The 26,388-nt window shown below is 43.7% G+C and overlaps 1 protein-coding gene across 3 annotated transcripts in view; it reads left to right on the top strand.

Moving 5' to 3' along the window:
- nav3 (neuron navigator 3) overlaps positions 1-19,036 on the top strand; it is a 449,774-nt gene extending 430,738 nt beyond the window's left edge. For all 3 annotated transcript variants that reach the window (XM_059977545.1, XM_059977548.1, XM_059977547.1), the window contains 6 exons: positions 2,362-2,516; positions 5,088-5,159; positions 9,632-9,828; positions 15,209-15,327; positions 16,213-16,416; positions 18,347-19,036. In XM_059977545.1, coding sequence (XP_059833528.1) covers positions 2,362-2,516; positions 5,088-5,159; positions 9,632-9,828; positions 15,209-15,327; positions 16,213-16,416; positions 18,347-18,466 — 867 coding nt within the window. In that variant the 3' untranslated portion in view covers positions 18,467-19,036. The remainder of the gene's footprint in view (positions 1-2,361; positions 2,517-5,087; positions 5,160-9,631; positions 9,829-15,208; positions 15,328-16,212; positions 16,417-18,346) is intronic.
- Positions 19,037-26,388: the final 7,352 nt, after the last annotated feature.

The following is a 26,388-nucleotide window of genomic DNA, read 5'->3' as shown; positions in this document are numbered from 1 at the left end:
CAGGCATTTTTATGAAGCACCTATCAATCACTGATGCCTGTCTGCAATGTGTCACTGTTGTAATAGCGTCATAGAGCACTACAGCATAGAAAATGGCCCTTTGGCCCATCTAGTCTGTGCCAAACTATTATTCTGCCTAGTCCCATCAACCTGCCCCCAGACCATAGCCCTCCATACCCCTCCCATCCATGTACCTATCCAAACTTCTGCTAAATGTTGAAATTGAAGCCGCATCCATCTATTCCACTAGCAGATCATACTACACTCTCAGTTAAGAAGTTCCCCTGATGGTTTCTTAAATATTTCACCTTTCACTCTTTCACCTTGCAACTCTCATCCAATCTTGGTAGAGAAACCCTATCTATACCCCTCATAATTTTGTATACCTCTATAATTTTTACAGATGACTTGGATGAAGAAGTAGATGGGTGGCTTAGTAAGTTGGTAAATGACGTGAAGGTTGGTGGAGTTGTGGGCAGTGTGGACAGTTCTCATTGGTTACAACGGGGCATTGATAGGATATAGAACGGAGCTGAGAAGTGGCAGGTGGAGTTCAAACCAGAAAAGCTTTGGAAGGTCAAACTCGAAGGCGGAACAAGGGATTAATAGCAGGATTCTTAGCAGTGTGGAGGAACAGAGGGATCTTGGGGTCCCTGTCCATAGATTCTTTAAAGTTGCATGCAAGTAGATGGTGTGATTAAAAAAAAACATAGGAGACCATTGAAAGGTCTAGTAGCAAAGGGATAGAAGCTGTCTTAGAGTCTGGTGGTACATGCTTTCAGGCTTTTGTATCCGTCCCATAGGAGAGTGTAGAAGAGAGAATGTCCAGAGTAGGTGGGGAGTTTCATTGTCTTGCTGCTTCAGCAAGGCAGCAAGTGTAGACAGAATTCACGGAGGAGAGGCTGGTCTCTGCAATGTGCTGATCTGTGTCAGGATAACTATTGATAATGCATCCTTTAGTCACATTGATTGGGCAATTGGCATTGGCCAGCACCCTGAGGGAAAATCCACCTCTCTCATAAAATACTTCCGCAAGATCTTTAATATCCAGCCACGAGGGTTGGTTCATGACAGGCTGGCTGGGATGATGTTTACTGAAGGACTGCATCCCTGATTGTGCACCAACACATCAGCCTGTAGATCTGTGCATTAAGTTTCTTGAGGGGGATTTGAACCCCCAGTCTCCTGACTCAGTGCTGAAAGCATTACCCACTGACCCTTGGCACTTCGAACAATGAAACTGGGGCAGGATATGGATAAAATTGTAAAATGGAGGACTCAGTAGGCTGGAAGGATTAGATTGATCTTACAGTAGGTTACAAGGTCAGCAAAACATTGTGAACCAGAGGGCCTGTACTGTTCTATGTTCTATATTCTAAAGTAGAATGTGCTGAAGGAACTCAGCAGATCAGGCAGCAACTGTGGAAGGAAATGAACAACCAACTAATAAAGAGACCCCACCACCCAGACCATGCCTCCATCTCACTACTACACCATCAGGCATGAAGTACAAAAGTCTTAGGTCCCACCCCACCAGGTTCAGGAACAGTTATTACCCCACAACCATCAAGCTCCTGAATCGGTGTGGAGAACTTCACTCACCTCAACTTTGATCTGATTCAACCACCTTCAGCCTCACATTCAAAGACTCTTCACAGCTCATTTTTTGCATTTATATTTATTTGCAGTTTTCTTCTTTTACACATTGGTTGGTTGTCAGGCTTTATTTATGTATAGTTATTCATAAAATTAAATTGTATTTCTGTTTTTTTTCCTGTAAATGCCCACAAGAATGACACAGAAATTTGTAAAGCATTCCATAATTCGGGTGTGACGTAGTAGCGTAGCAGTTAGCCAAACACTGTTACGGTGCCAGTAATTGGGGTTGAATTTCCTCCGCTGTCTGTCAGCAGTTTGTACGTTCTCCCTGTGGCCATGGCTGTTTCCTCCAGGTGCTCCCCATTCCAAAAATGTAGGGGTTAGTAGATTAATTGGTCACATGGGTGTAATCGGGCAGCATGTGCCCATTGGGATGGAAAAATCCATTATTGTGCTGTGTCTCTAAATAAAAATATAAAATGAATCTCGGGGCTGTATATGGCAACATATACGTACTTTGATAATAAATTTACTTTGAACTTTGAAAGGAACATTGCTCCACTGAGCGTTCTTTAGCCCAGTACACAGAAGGGAATCTGAGATTATGTAAACTAGGAAAAAGTGGTGATATAACTGTGCAGACAAAATGTTGGTGGAACACAGCAGGACAGGCAGCATCTATAAGGAGAAGTGCTGTCGATGTTTTGGGCCGAGACCCTTCGTCAGGATATAACTCTGTGTCTTTTTTAAATGGTTTGGAAGGAATTGCGCCAATATCTGTCAAGTCTGGCCGAACAGTGTGCTGCTGCGGATAATGGATCTGAGCTTCCGCTGGTAATAATCCTCGACAATCTCCATCATGTTGGTTCTCTGAGTGACATCTTTAATGGATTCCTCAACTGTAGGTACCACAAATGGTGAGTGACTCACTTTTTTTTACAAACATAGAGAAGTTTATTCACTAACAAAAATTCATACAATAATCAAGGGTTCACAAAACTATTTACAATTTCAAATTCAAATACGATTACTATAATCTAAAAATCATTCTCAGATCTCCTCCTCCATGCCCGTGGAGACCACATGCGCCTTCTCAAAGGACACTTGGGCACGGACGTAACCCTGAAAGGGAGGCAGGCTGCCTGCTGCCTGGACCCATGAATGGCCAGGAGCATGTCAACCAGAAGATCCCCCAAGCGGGTTTCCTCTGGGTGCTCCAGGTTCCTCACACATTCCAAAGATATACAGGTCACTGGTCACATGGGTGGAATTTGACAGCATGGCTCGATGGGCTGGAAGGGGGTGCTACTGTGCTGTATCTCTAATAAATTATATAGATAGATAGATAGATCAGTAGTTAAATAAAGAAATAAATATTTAAGAAATAGGTAGGTAGATTGATAGCAAGGTAGATAGAAGATTAGATTTATTTGTCACATGTACTGTACATCAAAACATACAGTGAAGAAATGTATCATTTACATCAAGTGAAGGTTGTACTGGAAGAAGATGCCAAGTGTGCCAACACAGGATGCCCACAACACACTAACCCTAGCCATATGTCTTTGGAACGTGGGAAGAAACGTGAGCACCTGGAGGATGCCCTTGCACTCACAAGAAGAACATACACACTCCTTACAGACAGCGGTGGGAATTGAACCCTAATCAGTGATTGTTGGGGCTGTGAAGTCTTGCATTAACCACTACCCTACAATGTCTGCCCAGATGGACAGATAGATAAATCAATAGATGAGATGAAGCCCTCCACTGGTCGGGGGCAACTATAGATATTGTGTCCTAGTTGTCTGCGTAGGTAATACGCATGCCAGTACACAAGCCAGGGCAGTACAATATGGAGAGTAAGCTGTTGCCCATGTGGCAGGCTCCCCTCTCCACACAATTGATGAATCCAAAGGATACAGTTTGGTACCAGCAACGTTGCAGGAGTTACATCAAACACAACACAGGACTGCTTTAGGGACTCCAGCTCTGGATTTTTCCTCAGGGTTTACTTCTGAAGCCTTCCCCATGGGTGAGTATAGTCACAAGACAGTGGAAATTTGAGTTCAGAGTTTTCTTTCTCCTAGATGAGCTGCCAACCATGGCTGACGAGACCCATCTGCCTGACGTGACTGGCTTTAATGCACCAGTGACTTGCCTTTGCCACCTCTCCTGTCAGTAGAAACATTTCCGCAGGGCTTAGCTAAGCCACACATGGCCTGGAGCTGGACTTGGTTGTCAGAGGCTATTTAAGACATACGCCATCGGGAGCACTTAATAGTTAGTGGGAGCTTGGCCCCATTACCATCCCCTGCTATAACAACCTTAAGGAATCAACCAATAGATAGATAGATTTCTTTTCACTTCTTTGTTCATAGATCAATAGATAAACAAATTAAAAAACAAAAAAGATTGCATATTAACAGATAGTGACGAAGGCCCTTCTTGTGCTTAGAGAAGCTTTTCTGACTTCAGACATCACAAGGTCTCTCTCAGCCAATGGTTTACCTTGGTGGCATTAGAAGACTGGAAACACAGAGACCAGTTTGTGTACAGTGAGCTTCATGGGTAATGTGATTATGAGGATAGTAAGTTTTAATAATATTTATTGAAGAAAATGTACTGACTGTCGGACCCTGTGTGCCTGCCCTGGAGACCAAAACAGTCATCGGTTTAATGTCTTGTCTAAAAGGCAGGACCTCATCTTTTCTGGCATTACTCGTCCCTCGGTCCAGGTTTTATTTGAGACTGACTGTGGAAAATAGAGCATAGAAAAGGATCAGGCCCTTTGGCCCACAGTGTCTGCGCCAAATGTAAGGTCAAATTGAACAAAATCTCTCCCTCCTGCACATGTTCCATATCCCTCCATTCCGTATGGGTTCAACTAAAATCTTCTTAAACTGTCAACCTGCCACCACCACCAACCCTGATAGCCCATTTCAGACACCTACCTCTGTGCTGGTAGCCTCTAACCTGATGGCACAAACATCGCATTGTCCTTTTGGCAATTATTCTTCCCTCCCCCTTCCCTCTTTTTCTATCCCCTCTCTGGCCTCTTACCTCTTCCCCTCCCCTGCCTATCACCCCCCTCTGGTGCCCCTCCCTCTTCTGTTTTCCACGGTCCACTCTACTCTCCTATTAGATTCCTTCTTCGCTAGCCCTTTACCTCTCCCACCCAGCTGGCTTCACCTATCACCTTCTGGCTATCCTCCAACCCTCCTCCCAACTTTCTACTCTGGCACCTTCTCCCTTCTTTCCCAGCCCTGAAGAAGGCTCTCAGCCTGAAGTGTCGACAGTTTATTCATTTCCACAGATGCTGCCTGACCTGCTGAGCTCCTCCAGCATTTTCTGTGTGCTGTTCTGTAAAATATTGGCCACACATCTCCTGTAAAGTTCACCCTCTAGCCCTAAGTGCACGTCATTGTTGCTATTATGTAAAGAAAATGCATTGATTCTGTGTGTAACCTGTACGTGTTTAATGTCTACAGTCCATATGTCATTGGAACGATGAACCAGGCTGTCTCCTCATCGGCCAACTTGGAGCTTCATCATAACTTCAGGTACCTCCAAACGGGGCAACTCATTCCTTTGACAACTGGTGATGAGGGGAGGACTGAACAAAGGGAGAAAGATTATGTGCAATATTGGGAGTGTCCTTAAGGAGTCTCATGACCATCTGTGCTCAGTTCTGGTCACCTCACTACAGGAAGGATGTGGAAACCATAGAAAGGGTGCAGAGGAGATATACAAGGATGTTGCCTGGATTGGGGAGCATGCCATATGAGAATAGGTTGAGTGAACTTGGCCTTTTCTCCTTGGAGTGATGGAGGATGAGAGGTGACCTGATAGAGGTGTATAAGATGATGAGAGGCATTGATCGTGTGGATAGTCAGAGGTTTTTCTCTAGGGCTGAAATGGCTAGCACAAGAGGGCATCGTTTTAAGGTGCTTGGAAGCAGGTATAGAGGAGACAACAGGGGTAAGTTTTTTTTAAACGGAGAGAGTGGTGAGTGCGTGGAATGAGCTGCCGGTGACAGTGGTGGAGGTGGAAATGATAGGGTCTTTTAAGAGACTTCTGGATGGATACATGGAGCTTAAAAAAAGAGGGCTATGGGTAAAGCCTAGGTAGTTCTAAGGCAAGGACATGTTTGGCCTGTATTGTGCTGTAGGTTTTCTATGTTTCTTTCTGGATTCTCTAGTTCATCCCACATTCTGAAGACATATGGGTTAGTAGGTTAATTGGCAATGTGGGTGGCACAGGCTCATTAAGCTGGAAGGGCCTGTTGGCATGTGGTAAGTCTCTAAATCTAAATAATGTAAGGGTGGCATGGTAGTGCAGCAGTTAGCACATCACTTTACAGTGCCAACATCACCAACTAGGGTTCAATTCCTATCACTGCATATAAGGAGTTTGTACTTCCCTGTGACCACGTGAAATTCCTCCAGATGCTCTGGTTTTTTCCCACATTTCAAAGACACAAGTTGTGGGCATGCTTTGTTGGCACTGGAAGCATGGCAATTCTTGCAGGCTGCCCCCAGCACATCCTCAGACTGGGTTAGTTGCTGATGCAAACAACGCATTTTATTGCGGAAATAAGGGCTTGAGGGAAGCAAATTGTAAAGTTTTGGACTCCATTCATTCATCTACTGATTCATCAACAGTTTGGTGATCTGAATTTTACCTCTCCAATTAGGCAGTTAACTTGGCCTGCAACTCCTTGGTAAATCGGGAGTAGCAAGCAGACAGCACGACAGCATGGGCAAGGCAAATATGGCAGAACAGCAGAAGCAGGAAAAACATGACAAAGCAGGCGAGGAGCAAAACAACCACCCCAACTAGGCTCAGTCCCCGAGCCCCTTATAAACACCTGCCCCTAATAGGTGACAGGTGTACCTCCTTAAGCCAAGATGATCCAATGACTCTGGGTGACAGAAGGGCTGGCTGCAAGGCCTGGATTCCAGAGTCTGCGGACCGGAGCAAGACCCGGAAGGTGGGCTCCGGACCGGACCCTTAATACAAATAAAGCAAACCTTTCTTTCAGGGAGAGTGTGTTACGTGGAACTGGAAAATTCAACGCTCATACCACTGGGTTTTAGGCTATCAAAATGGAATATTGATAGGCTTAGATAGAGTGGACATACAGAGGATGTTTTCTATAGTGGGGGAGTATAGGACCGGCGGGCACAGCTGCAGAATAGAAGGATCTCCCTTTAAATCAGAGATGAAGAATTTCTTTAGCTAGGGGTGTTAAGTCTGTGGAATTCATTGCTGTGGAGGCCAAGACACTGGGTATATTTAGAAACATAGAAATCTACAGCATATTACAGGCCCTTCAGCCCACAATGTTGTATCGACCATGTACCCTGCTCTAGAAACTGACGAGAATTTTCTACCACAGAGCCCTTTATTCTTCTAAGCTCCATGTTCCTATCTAAGAGTCTCTTAAAAGACCCTTTTGTATCTGTCTCCACCACCATCACTGGCAGTGCATTCCACACATACCACCCTCTGTGTGAAAAACTTAATCTACTTCCAAGCACCTTAAAACTATTCCCCCTTACGTTAGCCTGGGTAAAAGCCTCTGGCCAGCCACACGATCACTGCCTGTCATCATCTTGTACACCTCTGTCAGGTGACCTCTCATCCTCTGTCATTCCAAGGGGAAAAGGCCAAGTTCACTCAACCTATTTAAAGCAGAGGCTGATAGTTTCTTGATTAGTAATGGCTTCAAACGTTATTGGAAGAAGGTGGAAGAATAGGGTCAAGAGGGAAAATAAATCAGCCATGATGGAATGGCAGAGCAGACTCGATGGACTAAGCAGTTCTGCTCCTGTGCTGTCATGGTCTAATACTGTATAAGGTTCTATTCTAGTTTGTGTTTGGCCACGCTGTGGTGGTGAAGAAGGCTTCGGTCCCTAAACTTACACTTATCTGCTTCAAACGGCAACATACCACCTTATATCTCATCCCTGTCTCTCACTTCTCTATACTGGCTAGATATGACACATACAGATGATCTTTAATTGGATAGTGCGGCCTGCTGGGCCCGTGAATGTCCATGTGCCTCTAAAGCAAAATAAGATAAAGAACAAGGTAGATGGTGAGGTCAAGCCCCATATTATCATACAAGGGAACCATTCAATAGTTTTATAACAGTGAGGTAGAAGCCTGTTCTTGAGCCTTAGGAATCCTTTATAGTAATATTAGAAGCTGTTACTGAACTTTCAGTTATGGATCTTCAGTTGCTATACCTCCTGCCTGATGGCAGCATTGTGAATTGCTATGATAAGACGCAGATCAATATAAATTTATTATCAAAGTACGTGTAACCCCTTAGCATGCCTCAAGCTCGCTCAGCTCACTGCCGTCTAGGGGGAGCAGCACTCGGCTCCGCCAAACTGGGTAATCAGCTTGTGTGGATGCTGTGTGATGTCCCCACCTCGTCCAAAAACAGACAGTACACCATATGCGATTACACTTTATAGATATTACTAAAACTAAGTGATTAGTAACAATACAGTATATATGAAGGAAAAGAAAATAAGGAAAAGGTGCCAATCTTATCAAAGTCCAAACCACTTTGTACACAACCGTTGGAGCTCAATTAACGAAGTTTTCTGGCCACCATTCGATCCCCTCCAACCTCCTCTCCTCGTAGCTCACTACCACCCGGAGTGATCAACCAAGCACCCCTGACACGTCTCCTCACCGAAAATCCTGGCCTCGGACCCCCCTGCTCGGGGTCCGTTCCATCGCTCAGCTTACAGCATCGCGTCCTCTCTCTCTCACACCCTTGCGCCGACTCCCCAAAAGTCCGCCAACACTAGCTTACAGACCCACAAGAAGGAATAACCTCCATCCCAATTGGTTAACAAACGAATACAATTCTCGTTATCAGTAAATTTTAACCCAAACAGGTTACGAGAGAAAGTACTTATCATAACAAAGAAGCATTCCTACTTTTAACAAAACAAAGAAGCCATTTTGATTAACCCATGCAGAAACATAAAGAAAGAAGAAACTCCAATACCAAGAAAAAACCCCCTTACATATGTTTATGTCACCATATACTACTCTGAAATTCCTTTGCATGTGGGCATTCACAGTAGAACAAAGAAGTACAACAGAATCAATGAAAGTTTCCCTTAAATGGAAAGTCCTACGAAAAGTAGTGGATATGGCCCAGTCCATCATGGGTAAAGCCCTCCCCACCATTCAGCACTTCTACACAGAACTCTGTCACAGGAAAGCAGCATCCATCATCAGGGACCTCCACCATCCAGGACATGCTCTCTTCTCCTGCTGCCAAAAGGAAGAAGCCTCAGGACTCACACCACCAGGTTCAGGAACAAGTATTACCCCTCAACTATCAAGCTCCTGAACCAAACTTCATTCAACTTCACTTGCCCCATCATTGAAGTATTCCCACAACCTATGGACTCACTTTTAAGGACTCATCATCTCATATTCTCAATATTTATTGTTTATTTATTTATAATTATTTATTTCTTTTTGTACTTGCACAGCTTGTTGTCTTTTGCACACTGGTTGAACACTCAAGTTGGTGTGGTCTTCTGTTGATTCTATTATGGTTATTATTCTATCCATTTATTAAGTATGCCGCAAGAAGATGAACCTCAAGGTTGGATTTGGTAACATATGTATTGATAATAAATTTGCTTTAACTCTTGAATAAAGACTGACAAGCTACAAATGTGCAAAAAGAGACAAGTCATGCAAATAATAAATAATATTGAGACCATGAGTTGTAGAGTCCACAGGTTGTGGAATCAGTTCAGAGTAGTTATCCATGTTGAGGCAGGAGCCTGATGGTTGAAGAATAATAAATGTTCATGAATCTGGTGGTGTGGGACTTAGGGCTCTGGTATCTATTTCTTGATAGCAGCATGAGAAGACAGCGTGGCCTGGTTGTCGGGGTCCTTGGTGATAGATGCCGCTGGAGGCAGTGGGTCTGTAGATGATACTTGTGACCTCTGTGTTTCCACCTTTGACCTCCGCTTTTCCTGTGCAGGTGGGTGCTGTGTGCCAATCATACAGAACCCGTGAAGGGATTTCTGGGTCGCTACTTGCGTCGTAAGCTGATTGAGACTGAAATTGACAAAAACATGCGCAACAATGACCTCCTGAGAATTATCGACTGGATTCCCAAAGTGTGGCAGCATCTCAATGGCTTCCTGGAATCTCACAGTTCTTCTGACGTGACCATTGGTGAGTTGCAGTTGAAGGTATAACCCGATGTCAAGTTGAAGATTATTGTCAGGAGCATAAACTTCAGGTGTAAACACCATGAAAGTCAAGTTTTGAATCAGCAGCACAATTCATTGCAAACACAATCAGCGTATGTTGCAACTCCATAAAACTTTGGTTTACTACACTTAGAGTATTATGTTTTGTTCTAGGTACCTCATTATAGGAGGAATGTAGAAGTTTTAAGAGGGTGCCAAGGAGATTTACCAAGATTTGAGAACATGCTTATGAAGGAAGGTTGAGCACGCTAAAGGTTTTTCACTTTGGAGTGACAGAAGATGAGAGACAACTTGATAGGGGTGAACAAGGTTATTAGAGGCATAGAGAGTGAACCACCAGTGTCTTTTTCCCAGGACAGCAATGGCCGATACCAAAGGGAGTGGAGAAAAGTTTTGGGGAGATGTCAGAAATAGATTGTTTCACACGGAGAGTGGTGGGTGCCTAGAAGGTGCTGCCAGGGGTGGTGGTCGAGACATTTAAGAGATTCTCAGATGGAAGAAAAATGGAGGCTAATGGAGGGCAAGGCTACTGAGGCTCCTGGACCATCTTCCTGAAGGCAATAAAGTGAATAGAGAGAGAGGGAGAGGGGGGAGGGGGGAGGGGTGAGAATGAGACATGGCCCAAGATGGTATCAGGGTTTTTCAGCTCAATTCAAGAACCTGATGGTAGAGGGGAAGAAGCTGTTGTTGATCCTTGAAGAGTGGGTCTATGGGCTCCTGTACCTCCTTCCTGATGGTAGCAATGAGAAGAGGGCATGTCCTGGATGGTGGTCCTCCAGTCAGAGTAGGAACTCATTCAGAGCAGTAGGATCTTTACCACCAAGCTGTCACAGTAAAGATAGACACCAGGCTGGCTAACAACGGCAGATGGTTCTTCCTGGGGGCCACTGGTAAACTGGAAGTGTTTTCCTGACATTTCTGGTAGAGTTGCAAAGTCATACAACATGAAAGCAGGCTATTTGGCCCAAGCAGTCCATACTGACCAAGATCCCCCATCCAAGCTAGTCCGATTTTAAAATTTTATTTCTATTTTTATATAGTGATACAGCGTGGAACAGGCTTTTGCAGCCCATGAGTCACACTGCCCAGCAACTCACTTATTTAATGCTAGCCTAATTACAGAACAATTTACAATGACAAGTTAACCTACTAACCAAAATGTCTCTGGACTGTGGGAGGAAACCGGAGCACCTGGAGGAAACCCACATGAACACAGGAAGGATGTACAAACTTCTTACAGATGGCATCAGAATTGAACTCTGACCTCTGATGCCTGCTCTAATAGCGTCACTCTATTTGCTTTGCCACCCATTTGCCCACATTTAGCCCGTACATGGCCTCCTAGTCCTTTGCTAGCCATGTACCTGTCCAATGGTCTTTTAAAACTTGTTATTATACCTGCCTCAACTGCTCCTCTGGCAGATCATTCCACTTAGATGTTGCCCTCTGTGTAAAAAAGTTTTACCTTAAGTTCCTGGTAAATCACTCCCCTCTCACCTTAAACCTATGCCCTCTAGTTCTTGATTCCCCAGCTCTGTGAAGAAAGACTGAGTGCATACACCATATCTATGTCCCTCATGATTTTATACAGATCAACCCTCAGTCTCATACATTCTAAGATATAATGTCCTAGCTTGCCCAAACTCTCTCATAACTCAGCCCCTCAATTCCAGGCAACATCCTCATAAATCTTTCCTGCACTCTTTCCCGTTTCCTTTGCTTTGTGATACAGGTTGGCCACCACAAATCTGGACTGATTGGGACCTGTGCAGTGCCGGATTAGTGATTTTGCCAAATCACAGGTGGCTGGGTTAGGATTAAATAAATAAACTGCTCTAACCCATTTGATGATCACCTGACCCTTGGATAATAAAGGAAAAAACAAACAAGTGAAAAGCAACCTTTCACAAGTTCCTGTCTGCCAGAGTCAACAGCACTCAGTAGCTGCTTCACAAACAGGGAGCGATATTTACCCTTCAAAGAGCGTAATATGCCATTGTCCAGGGTTTGAATTAATAATGTGCAGTTAGGTGGCAGCTAGGTACTGTAAACGTTATTCTTTACCAAGAGTTCTGCTTTTGAATGCGCAGAGCCGTTATCTAAAATCAGTACTACCTTACCATTTTTGTCCAGACCACAGAGGCACAGTGAGCTCTCGCTTCTGGAACAAAGTAATGTTTGAACCATTCCAATGTTGTATTCCATCCTTTTTTCCTGGCACACGGTAAATTACTGGAAATGGCTTCATGACTTTGAAAGCTCTGGGATGTAAACTTTTGCCAATGCCTAACAACTTACCCCTGTGGGTCCCTGCAGCATTAGAGCTGCTCGACACAGTGACACGATCTTTTGATGTTTTAAAACCTGCTGGTGGTTCTGCACCCTCTGTGGGCAGTGTTCGTTTTGGAGTACCACGCTAATTTGAGGTGGTTTCATCCTCATAGTACACCTGCTCGGGACTTAAGTTTTCATCAGAGACTAACTTAGCTAACTCATCAACAAACACAGCAGCTGCTTCCCTGTCTGCTGACTGATTTTCATCACACACGACGTGAAGTTTCATGCCATGCCATCGCTTGAAATGCTGAAGCCATCCTTCATTGTAATCACACCCATAATCCAGTCCTAATTCTTCATGGAATAATTTCCTTGGTCCTTCACAGTTCTACACCTTTGCTGATGCAGAGTTTAAACCACTTTATGAGGACTTTATCTAGTTGTGAACATTTTCCATATTTCATTGGTTTCCTTATGCATATCTTTTTTTGATTCACTGTCAGCAAAGAGCTGAAGAAACTTTTCTTTTTGTTTCTTTATATCATAAACTGTGGAAGAACCAATGTTATACAGGTCACATATTCTTTTTATAGACACACCACTGTCGGATTTTATCAGAACTTCCACCTTGTATAGATAAAAAAAAGGCATTTGGGCTTTACACCATGAGAAGCAGATGATGAAATGACTGGATAAGCACAGATTACAAACATAAATGCTGAATAATGCAGAAGAACGACTTGCTTCTTTAAAAGATTGTGCCAACAGCTGATTCTGCGAATGGCGCCAGCAAGACAGTGGTGACGGGTTGGCGCAGCGATGTGGAAAATTTGAAATTAGGCTGGGGAAAATTATGTCTGAACCTCTGGTGGAACCAGATTACTGATTGCCAGATTCAAGGTGGTCAACTTGTAGTAGATTCCAGAATCCAACTGATTTATGTACATAAGAACATAAGAAATAGGAGCAGGAGTAGGCCATCCTGTCCGTACAGCCTGCTCCACCATTCAATAAGATCATGGCTGATCTGACCATGGGCTCATCTCCATCTACCCCATAACCCTACTATGCAAAAATCTACCCAACCTTGTCTTAAATATATTTACTGAGGTAGCCTCCACTTCTTCATTGGGCAGAGACTTCTACAGATTCACCACTGTCTGGGAAAAGCAACTCTGTCCTAAATCTACTCTCCCAAATCTTGAGGTAATGTCCTCTAGTTCTAGTCTCACCTATCAGTGGAAACAACGTTCCTGCTATCCCTTTCATAATTTTATATGGTTCTATAAGATCTCCTCTCAATCTTCTGAATTCCAGTGAGTACAGCCCCAGGCAACTCAATCTCTCCTCATAGTCTAACCCCCTCATTTCTAGAATCAACCTGGTGAACCTCCTCAGCATTGCCTCCAAAGCCAGTATATTCTTCCTGAAGTAAGGAGACCAGAAATGCACGCAGTACTCCAGGTGCGGCCTCACCAGCACCCTGTACAGTTGCAGCATAACCTCCTTGCTCTTAAATTCAATCCCTTTAGCAATGGCCAACATCCCATTTGCCTTCTTGATAGCCTCCTGCACCTGCAAACCAACCTTTTTGTGATTCATTTAAATAATAATCTGCTCTTCCATTTTTCCTTCCAAGTTGGATGACCTCGCATTTACCAACATTGTACTCCATCTGCCAGACCCTTGCCCACTCACTTAACCTATCTATATCTCTGTGCAGACTCTCCATATCTTCTTTCCCACTCAGTTTCGTATCATCAGCTAACTTAGATACACTACACTCCGTCCCCTCTTCCAGATCGTTATGTCTATCGTGAACACCAGTGGCACTCCGCTCACCACTGATTGCCAACAAGAGTAACACCCATGTATCCCAGCTCTCTGCTTTCAATCCCATATCCATGCTAACACAACTCTGTACCTAAATTTCAGTCCCCATTAGCAATGATGCTCTGGTAACATAAAGCCAAGGGCTACAAAATCCATACAAACCCTGGAGGTCAGTCTCCATCTATGGCGAGGGAAAAACAGTTGACTTTTCGGGCTAAGGCTCTTCATCAGGATTAGAAAGGAAGGGGGAAGAAGGTGGAATGATAAGTGGGGGAGGGGAATGAACACAAGCTGGCAGGTGATAGGTGAGAGCCTGTGAGGGGGAGCTAGGTGGGTGGGAGAGAGAGGGAAATGAAATGAGAAGTTGGAATGTGATAGACAGAAAAGGTAAAGGGTGCAGAAGAAGGAATCTGATTGGAGAGTAAAGTGGATGGGAGAAAAGGAAGGAAGAGTGATGCACCATCAATAACTCTCGGAGACGGGAGGTGAATGATAGGCTTTTATTAGCAGCAAAAGAGACCACGACATCTCGGAGACTGAGGGAGGAGCAGTGCCTCCAATCGCCTTTATACAGGGGTCTGTGGGAGGAGCCACAGGAGCAGTCAGCAGAGGGGCGTGTCCAGACAGGTATACATAGTTTACCACAAAGAGGGCACCAGAGAGAGGTAATAGGCAGTTGGTAACAGCTTACCTTCTCATTCTGGCTGCATCACACTTCCTTTCCAGACGCAATGAGGGTCCTAACCCAAACTGCCGACTGTTTATTCATTTCCATGGATACTGCCTAACCTCCAGTACTGTGGTATTTTGAATTAACAAGATATCCACAATATAGCTACTCTCTGGGGGGGGGGGGGGGGGGCATGGTCAACAACCCACCCCTGTACTTCTAATGACCAGCACTGTGTTATTGTTCCTGTGTTAAAATGTTTTTGTGGGATTATGTTGGGAAGTTCCAGTCTATTTATTGTTACATGTTAGCTTGGGTTATATACATGTGTATTTGTGGGTCACCCTGACTGTAACCAGGGTGTGTGATGGTCACCTCCCCCGTCAGTGTGAGACTGGTTGGGTCCACTATCTGGGTCATGGTGCCCGGTCTGTTTGGTGTTTATCACAATAAATCCATTGTTGAGTTCAATGAACTTCCTTGTCTGTCATTATGTACCAAATGCTTGCCACAGTATATTTCATGTAGTCTGTGATTTATTTATCAATCTTCTATGTTTTAGGTCCCCGTCTCTTCCTCTCCTGCCCTCTGGAGGTGGATGGTTCCAGGGTATGGTTCACGGATCTGTGGAACTATTCTCTAATCCCTTACCTTCTGGAAGCTGTTCGAGAGGGTCTTCAGGTAAATGCTGGTGCAAAGTTTTTCCCCAAGCCCTATTTGGCAAATACAAGCACAGTGCCAGTGATTACCGATCAGTGTTCAATTCCTGCCACCGTCTGTAAGATGTTTGCACGTTTTCCCTGTGGCCAGTTTATTCAGCAGAATAAATTGCCGTGTCAAGCTGTGATGCACCCGGAAAGAATTTTTATTTTTTTTATTTTGAACAAACCTTTCTAGCTCAGCAACCCACCTGCTCACTTATTTGTCATTTTCATTTAAAAATCTTTTTTATTAATTATTACTGAAGATTAACAAAAAAAAGATACATTAAGTTAATATATCATTATGTACAATAAGGAATTAAATTAGCAAATAACTGATTGACAAAGCTAAGCAATATATCAATAATAATAGGAGAAAATAAAGTGTTAAATATTTTTTGAAAGAAAAAGAAGCAAAAAATAAGAACCACTGCTAACTAAAAGAACCCCTACTAACTGAAAGAAAACAAAAAGAAACCATTGGGAGCACAACCCCGGAGCTATACATCACGCAAGCTTCCATACACTTACTTGGAGATACAGCGCAGAAAAGGCCCTTCCGGCCACTGAGCCATGCTGTCAATCACCCTCGATGTTAACGAATCACAAAGTAGCACGTCTTTGGACTGTAAGTGGAAACCAGAGCACCTGGAGGAAACCCATGCTCGCTTAGGGAGAACGTACAAACTTTTTTACCGGGTCTGGAACTCTGGTGCCCCGAGCTGTAACAGCTTCACGCTTACCGCCACGCTACCACGGTGCCACTCCTGGCGCTCTTGCGTTGAGAGGGGCACAGTTTAGTGCTGGGGTGTGCCGTCACTGAGCACTGAGCTGCTGTATTCACACACTGTGTCTCACCCTTCAGCTGTACGGTACCAGAGCAGAGTGGGAGGACCCTTCCCGCTGGGTGCTGGACACATACCCATGGACCAGCTGCTCCCTTCAGCAGGACTGGCCATGTCTTCTCCAGCTGCGGCCTGAAGACGTTGGCTACGATGGGCACGTCTCCACCAAGGAAGGGGGCTCCTCCAAGCACGTTCCTCAGAGTGACAGCGACAGAGACCCATTGGTGAGTGACCCCACTGAGACACTGCCCATGGGGTGGGTGGGACTGGGATTAGAGAGACGTAGTGAGAGGCAGCCTCTGTGGGCTTGTCACTCACTCTGGTCAGGAGTGAATCGGCAGGCTCTGAATTGTTCCTCATGGTGCAGAATTAAAATGTAAGTGAGTATATGCAGAGCGATATTAGTGATGTGTACAGCGTGACGGAGAGGAACATACAGACATTTACATGGACACATATGCAGATGATACATTTGTAAATTCATTCGTAGTCAGACACACGACAGAGACATGTACCCTCACACAAACCCTCACAGACACGCACATCTGCATGGAAACATAATCTTTCACACGCACAAGCACTTGCCTACAGGTCCTCTGTCTTTCATTAGATGTTTTCCCTAGACACGTTAGGTGATGAAAATTTAAGACCATAAGGCACAAGAACAGAATTAGGCCACTTGGCCTATCAAGTATGCTCCACTATTCAATCATGGGTGATTTATTTACCCTTTCAATCCCATTCTCCTGCCTTCTCTCTGTAACCTTTCAGCCCTTGCTAATGAAGAACCTGTCAACCTCCACTTTAAATTTCCCCAATGACTTGACCGCCACAGCTGTCTGTGGCAATGAATTCCACAGACACCACCCTCTGGCGAAAGAAATTCCTCCTTATTTCTGTTTTAAAGGGATGTCCTTGCATTCTGAGGCTGTGCCCTCTGGTCCTAGACTCTCCCACTAACAGAAGCATCCCCTCCATGTTCACTCTATCTAGGCCTTACAATTTTTGGTAGGTTGCAATGATATTCCCCTCTCATTCTAAACAACGACACTCTTCATACGTTAACCCTTTCATTCCCAGGATCTTTCTTGTGAGCGTCCTCTTCAAGGCAAACAAGTATTTCAGAATAAAAATCAGAATCAGAATCTGGTTTCATATCACTGGAAAATGCTGTGAAATTTGTTGTTTTGCTGCAGCAGTACAATGCAATACATACTAAAAATATGAATCATAATAAGAAATAGATATACATATTTACACTTCTAATCTCTCAATGAGGGCTGGTGTGAGTTCCCTCAACTTCCCTTTTCTGAAGTCCATGATCAATTCCGGGTCTTACTAATATTAAGTGCAAGGTTGTTGTTTCAGCACCACTCAACCAGCTGATTTATCTCACTCCTGTACGCCTTCTTGTCACCATCTGAAATTCTGCCAACCATAATTGTGTCATTGGCATTTGAGCAGTGCCTAGCCTCAATTTTGTGGCTGTAGAGAGAGTAGAGCACTGGGCTAAGCATGCATCCTTGAGGTGTGCCGCTGTTGATTATCAGCGAGGAGGAAATGTTATCTCTGATCTATACTGACGGTTATCTCCTGATGAGGAAGTCAAGGATCCAGTTGCAGAGGAAGGTACAGACACCCAGGTCTTAGAGCTTGTTGTTATCACTTAAGGTATGATTTCTTTGATAATGGGTCCAAAACCGCTCAAAATACTTCAAATGTTGTCTGACCAATGAGCTATCTTATGCTTGCACACCAAATGCCCTTGATGGCGGTAATAACCCAACATCAGCCTGAAATTTCCCAGAATTAATAGAAACCTAGAAACAGAAAACCTTCGGCCCTTCGGCCTACGATGCTGTGCTGAACATGTACCTTCTTTAGAAATTACTTAGGGTGACCCATAACCTTCTATTTTTCTAAGCTCCATGTACCTATCCAGGAGTCTCTTAAAAGATCCTATCATTTCCAACTCCACCACTGCCACTGGCAGCCCATTCCACGCACTACTCTTCATAAAAGACTTACCCCTGACATCTCCTCTGCAGCTATTTCCAAGCACCTTAAAACTGTGCTAGCCATTCTAGCCCTGGAGAATAGCCTCTGACTATCCACATGATCAATGCCTCTCATTAGTGTCTAATCTTCTCTTAGATGAACATGTTGATGAGACTCCAGGAGGCAGCCAACTACTCGAGTGCACAGAGCTGTGACAGCGACAGCACGAGTCACCACGATGACATCCTGGATTCGTCTTTGGAGTCGACTCTCTGAAGCAGGGGTCGGAACGGCGGACTGCTCATCAGAAACCCAAACCTGCCACCCGTGTCTACTGATGCTGCGAGGCAGCAAACGAGAGCTCAGTGCCAAGGCCGGTCTGCAGATTGCATGGGAACAGGGGTGTTTAGAGAGAGCTTGTACAACCTGAACAATCTGTGTTGGACTGCACGCTAGCAGGCACAGACTCAGCATGGTTGGAACGCAGGTTGGATTTGTGGGTGTTTGTATGAATAAAATACCACACACACATGTACACATGTGTATATATACACACACACACACATACACAAATGCATTCACACACAGATGCACACAAACACATGCAGACGCACGCACGCACACACATACACAAATGCATTCACACACAAACACACGCAAACACACACAGACGCACACACACACGCACGCACACACACATACACAGATGCATTCACACACAGATGTACACAAACACACACAGATGCACACAAACACACGCACTCACACACACACACACACACACACACACACACACACACACACACACACACACACACACACACACACACACACACACACACACACTACCAAGTAAAGAACTTGCACATAAATTAAGCCAAACTGGAAACCTTACAAAGTATTTAGACATCCAAACCTCTGATAGGAGGTGCTGTAGTGTAGGGATCAGTCACTGTACCATTTCTACCCTGACCTCTGACCTGACCTCCACTTCCTTGGTGCTGGTTGGAACAGCTGGACAGTCCGTCGTTTACACCCCTCACTGACTCCACACTTGGAGACCTTGCACACAATAAGCACAAAATAACGAGGGAGGGTGTAATGTGTGTAATCACAGTGGGGCTGGCTCACTCAAACTCGCTGGACATACCTCAGCTTTCTTGGTGCTGAAGCGTTCCAAACACACTCCCTATCCAACAGGCTTTTTCCCTCTGGATTTCTATTGCTGTATATTTTTTTACAGGTCTTCTAACTTGACGGGAAGGTCCCCCAGTCATCAGACCAACTTAAACATGCAACACTGGTGCAAGTGATAAACTTAGTTTGCGAAGGGCTACATCACCACGGGTTTTGGGAAGTCTCAGTGAGTCACATTCTAAACATGGTGCTGCAATCACTTGCCTTATTCCCAACAGTGAAATATAGCAAACCAATCCTCAGCAGTGTTGGAAGGGAGCGGGGTAATTACACACTTGCCAGGTAGTGCAAGGGTCAACGTCTTCAGGGTATTTCTCTTGCACCGAAACATGAGGGCAGCTTGACTGATCCTCGCATACTCCTCTCTCATTGTGTGTGCGTCTCTCTTCTTTTCCCCCTCCCCCTTCCCCCACTCTCCCATGTTTATCAACGAAGTTCAGAGTTCGTCGAGGACAATGCTTGGTGGGTTGCCTCAGCAGTTCTCCACTGAAGGTCGTCTAGAAGGCTGATCACTCGTAAGAAGAGCACAAATTGTTTGCTTTCTATAGATTTCCAGCATGTTTCTACTACCTGTTTGCAAGCCCAAATCTCACCCAAGGGTAACAACAACAAGGGTCTCCCATCTTCCCCTACCCTGGACAAACTCCCACTCCCCTTACTGTTCAAGAGTTCTCTCAGACCTGGTTATCCCGATTCTGTCTGCCTCGGGTTAAGTGTATGCTCCTCAGCTTGCGTTCCTGTGATCAGTGGAGGCAACTTGCTTCCACTTTGAGGGGTGAGAGATGGAGAGGGAGGGGAAGATGTTGCGTTACAATGGGGTTTATGTCTGGTTACTCTGAGTGGGTTAGGGTGGGCTCTTTGCATTAGGGTTTTTGCACAATTTTGGGAAGCTGTAAATGAAAAAAGGAGGAAGAGTTAGGAAAGTTTTTTTGGTTTTGCCTTGCACAGTAAGAAGAGTTGAAAATTCCTTCATGGTGTATTACTTGGTGTAAGCATTTATATTCACTCGAATATGCTGGGATTTTTTGAAAATTCTCTGTGTAGATGGGGTGTGTTTTATCCTGTGTGTGTGGTGACGATGATTGGAATCGGGATCCGCCCGCCATGAGGTCTTGGCTGAGCCGCGGGTAGACGGCTTCCAATATTCAATCATCCGTGTAGTTACCGGCCATCTCAACCAGGTGTCCGGTTTGTTCTAGCACAAGTCTACTGTTAACCTAAGCTGCCGTCTGTGATATATCTCAGTGAGACTTCCGGAGCTTTCCTTTTGTGGAACAGTTTTCTGTAAAACATATTTTATATTCTGTACATTTTGATGTAACATACAATGTAAATAATCAGTGAAAACAAGAGAAACTGGTAAAAACAATCATCAGGAGAGTTTTTTGTAGTCTTTTTAAACATTGAGTTTGTGTACCTGAGTGTAACCGGATTAATGGACGACAGCTAATAATCTCGGTTTTAATGTCTCTGCAGCTTGTATATGGGTTTTTATTTTCCAGATAATGCACACTGTATCTGTCATAAATTATGACTTTGTCATTAAAGTGAAACTATTTATTGAATTAACTTGTTGCTTCACAAATTAGGTTTCTTGCCAGAATTTAATGATTCTGATTGATGCGTGGAAGGTTGGTTGAAATTTTAATGATTAGCTTTATTTGTTATATACACATTGAAGCATACAGTAAAATGTGTGGTTTGCATTAACGGCTAACACAGGTCTTGAGAATTGTGCTGGGAGCAGCCCACAGTGTCGCCACAATGCCGGTGCAAACCTAGCATGCCCATAACTCACTGAGCTTAACCCTAACCTGAATGTCATTGGAATGTAGGAGGAAATGGGAACATCCAGAGGAAGCACGTGTGGTCACTCCTTAAAGACAGCAGAGGGAATTGAACTCCAACTGGAGATCAGTGGTATTGTAAAGCATTGCAGTAATCACTATTTGGAGAGTTGGAGAGCTTCCTCCAATTGTGACTGAGAAACAAGCAGAGGAAGCAGCCAAAGAGGAGACTGAGTTTCTAAGGCTACAGCTCATCTGAATCTTAGTTCCACATACTTACCATGAACGCCACTACTTTCCAGCTTAATTTAGATTTATAGTTGTTCATGGCGTTGGTGAGTCTGTACTTAGAATATTGTGTTCAGGTGCCATTAACCTGGAGAGAGCTGAGGGGATGTTGCAGGCACTCAAGGAACTGATTTACGGAGAGAAATTGAACAGGTTGGAACTTCATTCATTGGAATATAGGAGAACTGCCAGATAGATTCAGAGTGTCACATAGCATGGGAGAAGACCCTTCAGCCCAACTGGTCCATGCTCACCAAGATGCCTATCTGAACTATTCCCATTTGCCCATATCCCTCTATACCTTTTCTAGCCACATACCTGTCCAAGTGCCTTTTAAATGTTGATAATGTACCACCTCAACCACTTCCTCTGGCAGCTCATCCCATCCCCGGGTGCAAAAGATGCTCCCCAGGTTCCTATTAATCTCTCCCATCTCACCTTAACCTTCTGTCCCCAACTCTGGCCCTCATGATTTGACACACCTCTGTAAGAATACCAACAAGAGAAAATCTGCAGATGCTGGAAATCCAAAGAACACAAGCAAAATGCTGGAGGAACTCAACGGGCCACGCAGCATCTATGAAAAAGAGTATTATTGACCTTTTGGACCAAGACCCATCACCAAGTCTGGAGTTTGAAGGTGGGGGAGGGGAGGAAGAAACACAGGGTGGTAGATGAAATTGGGAGGGGGATGGGTGAAGTAAAGAGCTGGGAAGTTGATTGGTGAAAAAGATACAGGGCTGAAGAAGGGAGAACCTGATAAGAGAGGACAGAAGGCCAAGGAAGAAAGGAAAGGGGGAGGAGCAGCAGAGAGAGGTGATGGGCAGGTAAGAAGATAGGTGAGAGAGGAGAAATGGGAATGGGGAATGGTGAAGTAGGGGAGAGGCATTTAAGAAATCGATACTCATGCCACCAGGTTGGAGGCTGTCCAACTGGAATATAGGCTGTCCTGAATGAGGGAGGAGGTGTAGGGGCAGGTGCAGCACTTGTTCCACTTGCAAGGAAAAGTGCCAGGAGGGAGATCAGTGGGGAGGGACGAATGGACAAGGGAGTCACGTAGGGAGTGATTCCTGTGGAAAACCAAAACTGGGGGGAGGGGAAGATGTGCTTGGAGATGACAGAAGTTATGGAGAATTATGTGCTGGTGGTTGGTGGGAAGGGTAGGTGAGTACAAGAGGGTGGGGTAGTGGGAGGATGTGGTGAGGACGGATGTGTGTGAAATGGAAAAGATGCAGTTGAAGGCAGCATTGATGGTGAAGCCCTTTCTTTGAAGAAGGAGGACATTGGCCTTGTTCTAGATTGAAAATCCTCATCCTGAGAACAGATGCGCAGTGACAGAGGAATTGCGAGAAGGAGATGGCATTTTTACAAGAAGAGGTATTGTCCAGGTAGCTGTGAGAGCTGTGAGGTAGCTGGGTTTATAATAGACATCAGTAGATAAGCTGTCTCCATTTTATGAAAATACTTGATAAATGGCTTCCAAGTTTCTTCAAATTTAACTGACGGATCTTCAAATTTAACTGAGAGATCAAAGGTACCACTTCTAATTTTTTCTAAGTTTAAACAGGATATGGTTTGGGAAAACCATTGAGATGTAGTTGTAGGATTCATCTCTTTCCAATTCAATAAAATAGATCTTCTAGCCATTAAAGTAGCAAATGCAGTCATCCGCTGAGCTGAAGAGGGCAGATCAATCATTGGTAAACCAAAAATTGCAGTGATAGGGTGAGGTTGTAAATCAATGTGCAGAACTGTAGAGATTGTATCAAAAATATTTTTCCAATATTTTTCCAAAAGAGGGCAAGACCAAAACATATGAGTCAAAGAGGCTACCTCAGAATGACATCTATCACAGATCGGATTTATATGAGAGTAAAAATCAGCTAGATTATCTTTAGACATATGAGCCCTATGCACCACTTTAACTTGAATCAACATATGTTTAGCACAAATAGAAGAGGAGTTAACTAATTGAAAATGTTTCACCCATTTCTCTATAGGTAAAAAAAGTTGAAGTACCTTATCCCATTCGTTTTTAATTTTATCAGATATATCTGCCTATATTTTCATAATCATATCATAAATGATTGCTATTAAACTCTTTTGATAAGAGTTTATGCCTAAAATTTTTAGGTTTAAGCCTGTAATTTGATCTTTTCTGATTCCTTTATATTATTTATTAATTTGAGTAGAGGAGTGGAGTTGACAACACTAACGATTTTATCCAATATAATAGAATAGCCCAGCTTTGTTTAGTTTTAGTTCTGTTTAGTTTTATTTAGTTTACTTTGTTTCTGATTTTTCAATCTTGGGTTTTTTTCCATCTTTTTATTTCTTTGTATCATGTCTATACTAAGAGTTTGGGAGGTCAATTATATTGGTGTTACTTATAGTTTCTACTTACATGTGTTAATTGCCAACAATGTAATCCCACTCCCTTTGTACTATTGTGACTATTATGTATTCATTTTTGAAACATTTAATAAAAAGATTGAAAAAGAAAGATAGATAAGCTGTCTCCAGAAACAGAGATCGAGAAAAGGTAGGTAGGAAGGTGTCAGAAATGGATGTAGTGTTCTCACTCAGGTGTAACGGAATGCCGAACTAAACATCGAGATAAACCGTAGTCAATGAAAACAGGGTCCCAGTAAGATTAACCATCTACTGTTCGCTCTTCCTCATTAACGTATGGTGAAAACTGTTGATAAAACAATACAAGATTTGTAGAGCATTTGTTTCCTTCTTGATATTACATTTACATCGTAAATACTTGCAAAGGTAAAACTACGACAACTACATTACATTAAAGTGCAGCATACAGTCAGAATCTACCGACGCCATTGACTGCTTTAAATACACTTCAACGCAAATTATCCGCAACTCTTCAACTAACGAAAACATAAACCTTATCGACCGTTGTTACTTTTCACAGGGTCGGCGTTAACATTTTAATTCAACATATCGATTATCTCATGACTTACGGCGTTGCTTCCACTATGTTTCTAGTGCGTAGAAAGACAACTTTTCTTGCGCTGGACTCACACGTGTGTGGCCCCGACCTTCCTGTTTCTCCAAACCGGTATTTTCCCACAGGACGTGGTGAAACCAGATGTGATGTCATCGCATGCCGCGATATATCACAGACAACGAGTTTACTTTAAACAATCCTAACTTTAACTAAAATGCTAACAAACAACTTACTAAGCAAAAATATTATAAACTAAATAACTGCCATAAAGGCAACACAATGGACCTGGTAAATTTGAGGACAGGGTGGAAGTTGGAGGCAAAGTTGATGAAGTCAACGAGCTCTGCATGGGTGCAGGAAGTAGCACCAACGCAGTCATCAATGTAGCATAGAAAAGGTTGGGGAGTGACAGCAGTGTAGGCTTAGAACACAAACTGTTCCACATAGGCATTGCTGAGACCCATGCGAGTACCCTTGGCTACACCTTTAGTTTAAATAACTTGGGAGGAGCCAAAGGAGAAATTATTGCGAGTGGGGACAAGGTCCACCAGACAAAGGAGTGGTGGTGGAGGGGAACTGGTTGGGTCTGGTGTCCAAAAAGAAACAGAGAGCTTTGAGGCCTTGCTGGCGTGGGATGGAGGTGTATAGGGACTGGACATCCATAGTGCAAGTAAGATGCTCAGGGCCAAGGAACTTGAAATCACTGAAAAGGTCAAGAGCATATGAAGTTTCATGGATGTAAGTAGGAAGGGACTGAATCGGGTTAAAACTGAGTCAAGGTATGCAGATATGAGTTCAGTGGAGTAGGAACAAGCAGAAAAAATTGGTCTACCTGGACAGGCGGGTTTGGGGAGCTTCCTTTATTCACTCTCATTCTAATGAGTCAATTCCCAACCTTCTCAACCTCTCCCCATAACTCAGCCCCTGGAGTGCTGGCAACAAACTCACAAATCTCCTCTGTGCTCTTTCCAGCTTAATGGCATCATTCCTATAGCAAGGTGACTAAAACTAAACACAATATACCAAATGTAGCCTCACCAACATCTTATACTAACCCCAAATGGACACCCCATTATAGGAAGGATGTAGAAGCTTTGGAGAAAGTGCAGAAGTAGTTTACCAGGATGCTGCCTGGATTCAAGGGCATGTGCACCAGCAAGAGGTTGGACAAACTTGGCCAGTTTCTTTTTCTGGAGCAACATTCAATTGTCTGATACCAGAGGGTGTGTATTTAAGGTGAGAGAGTGTAAGTTCAAGGGAGATGTGAAGGGCAGGTTTTTGACACAGGTAGGTGCCTGGAATGCGCTGCCTGGGGTAGTGATCAATAAAGCCCTCATTAGGGATGTTTTAGAGACGTTTAGATAGGCACATGAATGTGAGAGAAATGGAAGGATAGAGACACTCTGTAGGCAGGTGGGATGAATTTAGTTAGCAATTTGGTTACTAACTTCAGCACAACGTTGTTCTGTACTGTTCTTTATTCTATGTTCTAACCTGTATGTCTTTTTTTTTAAACTTTTTTTATTGCATTTTTAAATGGTTACAAAGTATGAAAAAACAATGTATATAACCCATACCCCCTCCCCTTAACCCCTCCCCCCTAACTGCCCTATAGAAAAAAAGAGAAAGAAAGAAAAAAAAAAGAAAGAAAGAAAGAATGCCTGGTTGTTGGAAGATCTCCACATGCTCCATGGAATTCGTAATAACTTTAATATGTATATTTATTTCTTTCCCCTAATAACCAATTGTTTCATCTTCAGAGCATCTATATATTTAATCCTGTCTTTTGTAAATAAGGGCTCCAAATTTTCAGAAATGTTTCATATTTATCTCTTAAATTATAAGTAATTTTTTCTAATGGAATACAACCATAGATTTCTTTCTTCCAAGAGTCTATACTTAAATGTGTATCCGATTTCCAAGTAACTGCAATAGCTTTTTTGGCTACTGCCAGTGCA

This window comes from Hypanus sabinus, chromosome 8 (assembly GCF_030144855.1).
Source record: "Hypanus sabinus isolate sHypSab1 chromosome 8, sHypSab1.hap1, whole genome shotgun sequence".
In the NCBI taxonomy this organism is placed as follows: Eukaryota; Metazoa; Chordata; class Chondrichthyes; order Myliobatiformes; family Dasyatidae; genus Hypanus; species Hypanus sabinus.
This window is presented reverse-complemented; position numbering and strand designations above follow the sequence as displayed.